The sequence below is a fragment of the Phoenix dactylifera genome, chromosome 2, assembly GCF_009389715.1.
Source record: "Phoenix dactylifera cultivar Barhee BC4 chromosome 2, palm_55x_up_171113_PBpolish2nd_filt_p, whole genome shotgun sequence".
In the NCBI taxonomy this organism is placed as follows: domain Eukaryota; kingdom Viridiplantae; phylum Streptophyta; class Magnoliopsida; order Arecales; family Arecaceae; genus Phoenix; species Phoenix dactylifera.
Genome location: NC_052393.1, coordinates 17,426,842 through 17,437,387, shown reverse-complemented (window position 1 = coordinate 17,437,387; position 10,546 = coordinate 17,426,842). Strand labels below are relative to the sequence as shown.

General features: G+C 41.5%; 2 protein-coding genes across 2 annotated transcripts; one reads left to right on the top strand and one right to left on the bottom strand.

Annotated features, from left to right (window-relative positions):
• On the bottom strand, positions 1-831 carry LOC120109987 (translation initiation factor IF-2-like). Its single transcript, XM_039123938.1, has one exon. It carries the CDS (start codon positions 829-831, stop codon positions 1-3), a length of 831 nt encoding a protein of 276 aa, XP_038979866.1.
• A 7,946-nt stretch (positions 832-8,777) lies between these two features.
• LOC103706098 (glycine-rich cell wall structural protein 2-like) lies at positions 8,778-9,562 on the top strand. The gene has a single exon (XM_008790101.4). The coding sequence runs from the start codon at positions 8,810-8,812 to the stop codon at positions 9,383-9,385; it is 576 nt and encodes a 191-aa protein (XP_008788323.1). The 5' UTR covers positions 8,778-8,809; the 3' UTR covers positions 9,386-9,562.
• The last annotated feature ends 984 nt before the right edge of the window (positions 9,563-10,546 follow it).

Genomic DNA, 10,546 nt, shown 5'->3' with positions numbered 1-10,546 from the left:
TCAGAAGATGAAGCTCCCAGCAGCCACTGCGGCCATTAAGGCAATAGCCATGGGGGTTGCTCCGATGGTGAAGGCACCACTTGCTTCTTTGGTGGAGGAAGGGGTTCCTGCTACTTCAGCATTACGGCTCGGTGAAAGTGCCCCAGTTGTTAGTATGGCTTCCAGACCACCAGACTCTTGAAAGGCAGCCAAAGCATCAGATGGCTTCACCCCAGCGGCCTGGGTTATGATATCCTCGATCTGTTTAGGATCAGTGATTTCTGGGATTTTAGATGGATCCACTCCGGTGGCCTTGCTTATGAGCTCCTTAATCTCTTGAGGCTCGGCGCTTGGTGGGAGGCTAGGCAGTAGATTCTTCAGCTCCGGCGGTATCTGAACGCGACCACCGGTAGGAGGAGTTGCAGTCGAAGGAGGTGCTGCAGGGGCTTGGGCAGGTTGACGTGCGGTCACTGGACTTGCAGGAGCGCTGGCAGGCTGAGCCGCGCTCACCGGACTTGCAGGAGCATCTGCAGGGGCACCAGCAGGATAGCCGTCCTTCTTGCGGTGGCCACCTTTCTTGCGATGGCCGCCCTTCTTGTGATGGCCTTTGCCTGGCGGATGATGGCCTTTGATGACGGAGCCTGCCGGAGCACCGACATTAACGCCATTGGCCGCTTGATTTCCGGAGGCCTCGACATGATGACCTGCTGGAGCTGGATTTGCAGGAGCAGTGGCATTGGCATCATGTTTCTTGCTTACTTCCCCATTGGCCTCGGCGAAGGTAGCCCTACTGAGGGCCGTGGCGACGATGGCGAGGAAGATAAGAGCAAGGGTGGTGTATGGCAGTGCCATGATTGACCGGAGCCGGAGTTGCGCGGAAGGAGGCTTCGAAGCAACGATGCCTCCCTCCGCAGACAACAATGCTGTGAAATGGACGAGGTTCAGATGGCATGGGAGGAAGACCAGGTATGTTTATAGCAAAACAAATTGGTGGTGGAAAGTGGCTGGCGGTCCAGCTTCTTGTTAAAAATAGGAAAGCAATTACCACCTATCTTTTGTTTTGCCATCTTTAGTCCCACACCACGGACTTTGCCGGTGCGTGCGTAGAAACACTGCAACAATTCAGGTGGAATCATTAGATACCCAGATGGCCAGCCGTGAACGCAATTACCGGCGGAGGCAAACCACATCCACACCTCAAACAGGCAAACAAAGATTAGTTCTTCCACAAAACGCTCTACGTAGATCGCTCCAGATCACTTATATATCAAACAAAAGAAAGGCATAGCTCTTGTAATAGAAAACTGGCTATATTATCCATACGAGCCAACAAAAATCTCCCTCTCGCACAAAGCCTCCGTTGACTCGGATCACCGACCGTTGACCAACTTGGCCTCGTCGTCGACCAAGAATCCGACCGCGGGGGCCACGTCCTTCGTCTCACCGATCCTCCCCGAGCTCCGCTGGATCACCTCTTCGATCTACTTGTCGCTATCGCCGGCGAAGAACAGGGCGGTCTTGATGGTCCCCCAGAGCGCTGTATAGTCGGCCTTCGCGAGGATCCTCGAAATCGCCGCCGGGGCGTCGTTCGACGCCGCGTAGGCGGAGTACCGGGGGAGCAGCATCGAGCAATGGGCTTCAGCTTGGACCAGTCGGAAATCTGTCAAACACCAAACCGAGCTCAATCCAACTGATAACGCGTCCAACCAAAACCAACCTAAGCACTTACTCGACTACAAGATTTTAACCCAAAACAGAGTACGGGCCCGGATTAGTTTGGGCTGCTAACCGACCCAGTGAAGCTTTTAAATGAGACCCACTCCTGGAGGTCAAATCTTTGTCGGGCCAGGGAATCCAGGCCTGGCTTTGCTTGCAGAGCTTGAATTGCATATCTAGGGCACAAAAAAATTTAGCTTGTTGGATCAGGTCGAATTGGCCGAGTTTAATGAAAGCATCCATGCATAAAATTAAAGCCTGTATATATAGTATGCAATGTCGCCCTTCTAGATTTTCATGCAAGTAGAGATGCACTATGAGAAAGCCATTGAAGACCTAGATTCACATGCAGGAACGAATATAAAACAATATTTTTCTATAAACAGCCAAGGATCTATGATGCATTTTGCACGACTTATGCCATCCATAGTGTGGTACCTATACCAGTTCGCACCACTCTCTTATCAGCATGGCGGATTTTGGTAGATTGAAAGAAATCTTAGTGGGTCTCTTTCACTTGAAACCGCCTCATAGTGCATAATCATTTTGTCAATAATTTATATTTCATAAAAATTATCCATGCATATAGTGGGTTTTCACCATTTTCACTACTACTACTAAAAAAAAAAAAAACAAACTATGCAGGATGATAAAAATTATCACCAAAAAAATCAATTTTGTCAACAAAAATCTTGGTGATGAAAATATGTCACTAAAAATATCAGGTGATGAAACAACTAAGGCCCTGTTTGGAGAAGCTGTTGGCAGTAGAGCTGTTGGAAGTAGAGCTGTTATAAAAAGCTGTTTGCTGTTTGGTAACTACATTCGTAAAGTGCTGTGGTACTTTGTTTTGTGTTTGGTAAACAAACTGAGAAAGTACTTTTATATGACAAAATTACCATAAAGGACATTACATAGTATTATACAACACAACATAATAAAACATAACATAAATTAATACATAAATATACGATATAGTATAATATTATTGTAATATAAAATAATATTATGTTAATATAGCATAATAGTAATATAATTATTAGAGTAAATTAATATTTGGTAATATAACATAATATTAAATTATTTAACATAACATATTAATGTATTATGATATAATGTAATATATATTATATTTATAATATAATACAATAATAAAAGTATAAAATATTATAATTATTAGTATAAATTAATTTCTCATAATATAACATAATATTAAATTATTTAAAATAACATATTAATGTATTATAATGTAATGTAATATAATACAATATTTATAGTATAATACAATAATAAAGGTATAAAATATTATAATTAATATTATAAATTAATTTTTCATAATATAACATAATATTAAATTATTTAAAATAACATATTAATGTATTATAATGTAATGTAATATAATACAATATTTATAGTATAATACAATAATAAAGGTATAAAATATTGTAATTATTAGTATAAATTAATTTTCCATAATATAACATAATATTAAATTATTTAACATAACATATTAATGTATTATGATATAATATAATATGATATTATATTTATAGTTTAATACAAAAATAAAGGTATAAAATATTATAATTAATATTATAAATTAATTTTCATAATATACCATAATATTAAATTATTTAAAATAACATATTAATGTATTATAATGTAATGTAATATAATACAATATTTATAGTATAATACAATAATAAAGGTATAAAATATTATAATTATTAGTATAAATTAATTTTCCATAATATAACATAATATTAAATTATTTAACATAACATATTAATGTATTATGATATAATATAATATGATATTATATTTATAGTATAATACAAAAATAAAGGTATAAAATATTATAATTATTAGTATAAATTAATTTTTCATAATATAACATAATATTAAATTATTTAACATAATATATTAATGTATTATGATATAATATAATATGATATTATATTTATAGTATAATACAAAAATAAAGGTATAAAATATTATAATTATTAGTATAAAATAATTTTTCATAATAATTTTTCATAATTTTTCATAAAATAATTTTCCGCAGTCCAGGGGCTCTTCTTCATGGTTCATGCTCGAGGAGGACCTCAGCGTGGGCCGCGAGGTTGATGATAAAAAAAAAAACAATAGATTGATTTTGGAAGGTATAGAAAAGGATTAAAATTTTTTTCTTCTAAAATGTGGTTCAAGAGATGCATACAAAAATTGAAAAGAAAAATACCTTTTCTTACGGAAGGGAGTCTGACGGCTTGGGTTCTTGGCTCTAGCAGATTTTTAGGTTTATACAGGGATAAACTATGTAATTATGTTATTTTAATATGGGCATTTTTGTCAAAAATATAGCTTTCTGAAAAAGCTGAAACAGCTTCCTCCCAAAAGCTCCAAATTGGAGCTTCCTCCCAAAAGCTGTTTTCAGCTTCCCGCAAAAGCTGAAACAGCTTTTTGAAAAATTTACCAAACACAGTTTTTCATCTAAAAGTACTTTTGGAGGGCCAGAAAGTACTTTCTGGCCCTCCAAAAGCTCCCCCAAACGGGGCCTAATTCATCTCCAATTATATACTTTTGGTGATGAAATAATATTCGTCATGATATAGCAAATATGATAGAATAAATATGCTAACGCCATAAATCCCTCTAAATCCATATAGTTTAAACTTTTGATTGGAGGAAAAAAAGGCACTCTGATCACCTGCTGAATTAATGTGGAACTGGTAGGGGGAATTAATACATTCAACATATCAACACTCCATAGAATGGTAAGGTAGTCCAAACATTAATGGATATTAATTAGAACCATAGATGTCTAAATTTTTTTGAATAGTTAGATGCCAAGATAATCACTTCATTACAAGAAAATAGGATTTGTTATCGAAACAATAAATATTTTCCTCTAAACAGAATTTATATATTTAGGCATTTTAGGCATCCAAAAGTCACCCATTCATCTTTGTAATTCATTTTATTATTTTGTGATAATGTTGCAACCATCTTATCTCAAATGGACCGACCCATCCCACCTCCTCCTATTCTCCTCTCTGTAATTTACTTCAAGGCAAACATCTTCATATGTATAACGATTTATCAATACCTTTGCCGACTGATTGATAATTTGGAACATTTGTTGCTTACCATCCTCAGCCAAAATAAATAATAAATAACGAGTTCTAGATTGATGGCTGCTAAACGCGGCACCTTCGATTTTTAAGTCAAAATTCTTTGAGGCCAACCCTGCTTTGGACTCACTGAGGCAGCCAGCTAATGCCCAGTCTGCGGCTTCTAGTCTAGAAATGATTCCTGCCGACTAGAAAGCCGACGAATACCGCCAGCACCTTGGTTTAGAAAGAAATTGGAGGAAATCCGCGAGCAAATCACGCAACCAGGCAGAACCTAGCTAAAAATAATGCTGGTCAATTATCACATTCTACTTTTCAACAAAGCTAAATGCCACGTACCTAAGGCCCGCATGCCTTAGAGTCGTTCATGCATGCAACTCTGTAAATGCCCATGGCGTCCTCCCCTCTCGATATTTGTCGAGCTGAATAAAAGGAAAATTATGGATGACCTTTTATACCAACTACTACGTCCACTTCGAGAACGTGCAGTTCTTTTTTTCCTTGAGAGCTCTGACGTGATTTGCTGAGACAGCATATAAAGGATATGGTGGGTCAAATCTACAAGCAATGTTTATACTAAAACCAGGTCTAGGTCAGGCCTTTGTTATAAAAGAGCTGCGCAATGTTAAGTAGGAAGGCAGAAGCTCGAACATTACAGGGTGCTACGAGGCTTTTTGACAATATTTAATACTCATAGAACAACTTTGAGTATAACATAGAATTTGATGTGCATCATACATGATTTACGAGCTATGCAAATCTCATTGTGGATTCAAGAATTGATGTTGCATCGGGCCATCAAGTGGTCCAGTCGGTCATATATTATTCCCGAAGTAAATTCTTGCAACCTAGGAAGTAGAGGTTTCTGCTGTCCTGGTTTAGCCAGATTTAATAATTGAGGAACAGAGAGAAAATATGAAAATATGAGCATTTTCGGAAACCGAAAATCACAAATTTAGTTTCTTCTAATTTATTTCAGTCTCTTGAAATCATATTGTATCCGTCTCAATTATTTTCGCAAGCCGTTCCGCGGCAGTCTGGTTACTCCAATGCTCCTTGTTTTCCACTAAGCGGACGACCTCCAAACCACCAATTCATCGAAAAGCTGAAACAAAACCACCCGGCGATTGACCCATTAAGCAAAGGTGGTCGCTCAATTTTGTCAATACTTGCACTACAGCAAAAATAGATTTTTCAAACCCTTTATTGCCGACGCGAGAAAGAAGCGTCGGCAATTTTGTCACTACGCCAAAATTCGCCGACGCTTGTGGGTAGCGTTGAAAAATATTAAAATTAGACGACACTAATAAGGGTCGAAGTAAGCTTTAAGCATCGTCGGAGGCCAAAAATGTGAAAACTGGCTAAACGATGCTTCATATGAAGCATTGTCCCATTGTCGGAGGCCAAAATCCCCCTCCCCCCCTCCTCTCCAAAAACCCGCGAGCGGCCAAAATATCCCCCCAATACCCGTGGACGGCTTTTTTTTTCTTTTGATATAAATCACTAACCCCCATCTTCATCCCAACCTCCAGCAAAACCTCTTTTCCCATTCCCCCAGCCGCCTTCGTCCTCTTGGGCTCCATCGACGTGAGGGATCTCCTCTTGGTTCAGGACCTCGACGAGTCCTCCCCTCTCTCCGCTCTCGACCTCCGTCTCTACAAGCCCCCTCCCTCCCCGGCCGACACCGACGACGCCGTGGACGCGCGGGGCAAGGTCTTCTTCGGGATGGGGCTGGCCGAGTCCGCCATGCCGCCCGCCCTCCAACGGCCCGAGCAGTTCGGCCCAAGAGGGCCTCCATCCTCATGTGCCTCTTCGAGGGCGACCGCGGTGATCTCCGCGTCATCCTCACCAAGCGCTCCTCCAACCGCTCCACCCACTCCGGTTCGTTCCATCTCCAACTAATGTCTCCCTTCCTTACTCTGATCCAAAGGGATTGCCGAGATTCGGGCTTTTGCTTTAATTCATTACTGGGTATTATTAATTAGGTGCAATGTCGTTGCCGGGGGGGAAGGCGGAGGAGGGCGATGCGGACGATCGCGAGACGGCCATTAGGGAGGCTAAAGAAGAGATAGGGCAGGATCCAACCCTTGTTACGGTCGTCACTATTCTTGAACCCTTCTTGTCCAAGGTTTTACAGCTCCAATTCAGATCTTTGTTATTTCCAGATGAAATCCAATAAATTATTTTTACCTATGTTGATCGACTCGTACTGTCTAATGGAATTGAGAATATTTAAGTCTCGCCATTTTTCGGGGAGTAAGATTTTGAGTGTTGCCATTTGATGTCAAACCTAATGGTCAGCAAAGAGCAAGAATCGATGCAGTGATCCCTAACCCATCGACTGCCAGGTCGAAATTTCTTCAAGTCATAGTGATCCCTAACCCCTTCTTTCATTCTCTTTTTCTTTCTTTTTCTTGATGGATACTGGGTGTTTTTTCTCCCAAAAAATAGAAAACAAAAGCTCCCGTTAAAGCATCATTAAATTTGCAACTGAGCTTTTTATTTTTTTAAAAAAATAACTATAACGACGCTTTAAAGCGTGGTTATAATAACTATTGCCGACGCTTTAGAGCATCGGCAAAAATTCCATTATTTCCGATGCTTTCCAAAAACGTCGGTAAAAAAAAATCCACTTTGACATAGGCGATGCTTTTGCGACGCTTTTACGCGTTGAAATTATCGACGCTTATAAGCGTCAGTATACACTTTAAAAAGCATCGGAAAATATGTATTTTATTGTAGTGTTGAGGCATGTAAGTCCACACACGGGGCCTGCTGCCCCTGGAAACCATGGCCAGCTTGTTCTGGCAACAGCTTGGAGTAAACCCACCAGTCAATAATATACCAAAGCTATGGAAAAATTTAGATAACGCTGGTCAAATGATAACATTCTATTCCTCCCCTTTCTCGTTTCGAACAGTAAGCCTTATCCTCGCCGTGTAAAGAAAGCAAATAAAGGAGCTGCGACACTTGCATGTCGTGCGAGTCGTGCATCCAACTCCAGAATGCCAAGGTCTTCGTCCCCTCTGGCATACAACTCATTCTACCTCCTCTCCTTCTACGGCTCGTTCGAAGCTTCTTGCACTTTCCACCATCGCGTTGTTAATAAAGCACATTAATTAGCCTCTTGATATTTGTCGGGCTGAATAAAAGAAATTTTTTTTTGGTAAATAATAGGAGGGGAGGGGAAGGGACTAGCCCATCCGCGTAGCAGCCTCACTACTGAGCCCTTCTTCTATCAGGAAATGTTCGATACGGATCGTAGGTTTTCGCGTGCCATCTCCAATCCATGGGCTCACCCTACTAGGCTCCGCCTCACGTGTGAGTACGTCATCCCAGCGTCATCTCGGTACAGATAGAAGGAAAGCATATCCGCCAACGAGCCATCCGGATGTGGGGCATCCGATTCTTTAACTTAATCGATGTCCACGCGTTTCGAATCTGAATAATTCAGATGAAATTATTATCTTACCATCAGGCCACCACTTTGGTGGCAATAAAAGAAAAAAAATGTTGGTGACGTTTTATACCAACTACCATGTCTCGAAGAGGACATGGTGACGTTTTATACCAACTACCATGTCCTCTTCGAGAACTTGCAGTCCCAAGTCAGCGGATTTTACTGACGGACGTCCCACCACATGCATGTGGTTCGGCAGTGGAGTCGCCGGTAACAAAACTTTGGTTAAAATCGTCAACAATGCAGGCACGTCGGCCTAGAACCGAGGCCTGTCGAGTAGAAAACCGGAGAATACCAGCACCTTGGCTTAGAACAAACTCGGAGAAAATCCGCGATCTAATCACCTACCAAGCCAGAAGCTAGCGAAGGATAGCGCTGGTCAATTACCACACTCTACTGGTTTCGCATGAGGAAGGTTAGCAAGCCTTGGTGTCGTTCATGCATGCAACTCTATAAATACCCATGCCGTCCTCCCCTCCAGCCCACACCTCATTCCTCACTTCCCGATCTCATCCTAACAACCATGGCTAAGACTAAGCTTGTTGCTCTTTCCTTCATAGTTTTGCTGAGCATCGGCCTCTCCGAGGCAGGCCGAGCCTTGACATCTTCAGGTGGAGGTGGTGGTGGCGGAGAAGGCGGTGGGGGAGGTGGTGGCTCTGGAAACGGCTCTGGTTCAGGCTATGGTTCCGGCTCCGGTTATGGTGAAGGAGGTGGATCCGGGGCTCATGGTGGTGGGTACGGAAGAGGTGGAGGCGGCGGTGGCGGAGGCGGTGAAGGTGGAGGTAGCGGATCTGGCTATGGGTCCGGAAGCGGGTACGGGTCTGGCTCTGGATATGGCGCCGGTGGAGCCCACGGTGGAGGCTATGGAAGCGGTGGAGGTGGTGGAGGTGGCGGCGGCTCCGGCGGAGGGAATGGAAGCGGAAGTGGATCGGGCTATGGATCCGGCAGTGGCTCAGGGTACGGCCAGGGGGGTGGTGCCCATGGAGGGGGCTACGGAAGCGGCGGAGGCGGCGGCTCAGGCTCTGGGTCAGGTTCTGGGTCTGGCTACGGTTCCGGCTATGGATCTGGATATGGGAGTGGAGGTGGTGGACACCCATAGTTGACTCCTAGATCTGCAACAGCCCGGTTGAAGCCCCTCCTCGTCGTAGTTCGCGTACCGCGCCACTCTTATCTTTCTTTCCTCGGTGTTTATTTTGGTTATGGGTATCGTTGTAATAAAAAATGGAAGGGCTTCCGTCTCAAAATTAAAAAAATAATGGTGATCAATAGTTAATTAGCTCCTGTGCCAGATTTTTTTGCCATTTTTTTTTAAAATTTAGCGGATGCATTGAATTAAACTACATAGTGATAGATACATACATATGAATAAAAAAAATAAATATTTAAAAAATAAACAAAAAAAGGTAATATAATAAAATTCATAATGTTGGTTATCCAAATAAGATACTATCCAATCAACGGCACAATTAGCTTCTCCATAAACATATGAGATGTCAATGGCAATACTACAAAAAAACTTTTTTTTCCCGGCACCTTTTAAAGCCTATACCAACGCTTATAAGCGTCGGTAATTTTTTTGCCGACGTTTTCTAAAGCGTCGCAAAAGCATCGGAGAGGTGGAAGTGGAAAAAAAATTTTCTGACGCTTTTAGAAAACATCACTAAAGGGTCGGTTTTAGCGACGCTTTTTAGCGACTAAAGCCGACGCTTATACATATCGCGCAGTTAGCGACGCTTTAAAGCGTCGGCTTTTAACCACTTGTTTTTATTAAAAAATAATTTTAACCATGCTTTAAAGCGTCGTTATAATTATTTTTTGAAAAAAAAATAAAAAGCTTTTTTAAAAGTCATCCTCCTAGCACCATGATGCTTTTCCTTTTAGCAAGCTCAACAAATCAGGATACCGGGGTTTCCGGCGGTGGAGCTCGGATGCCGCCCCCACCTCCCCCTCCAACGAAGGTTCCTCAATGGTTGAAATCCCTCCCCCTGGCTCCGGAGTGCCACCCTACCTTGGGCATGTTCCAGGACCCTATCGCCTACAACCCCCAGATCGAGAAGGAGGCCTCCTCCTGAGTACCAATCAAACCTGAATTTTACAATCAACACAACAACTGTTTCACGATGCAATAGATCTAAAACATCAGAAACAAATCATATCACATGTTCCATCCTGACCAATAAATATAACAACAACCCCTATATAGTTTAAGAAAATTTCAACCACTAATCCGATTCAAATTAAATGAAAATCAATGAGAAAA

Coding starts and splice junctions, on each gene's coding strand:
- LOC103706098 (XM_008790101.4), top strand. CDS start 8,810: ATGGCTAAGACTAAGCTTGTTGCTCTTTCCTTCATAGTTTTGCTGAGC.
- LOC120109987 (XM_039123938.1), bottom strand. CDS start 831: ATGGCACTGCCATACACCACCCTTGCTCTTATCTTCCTCGCCATCGTC.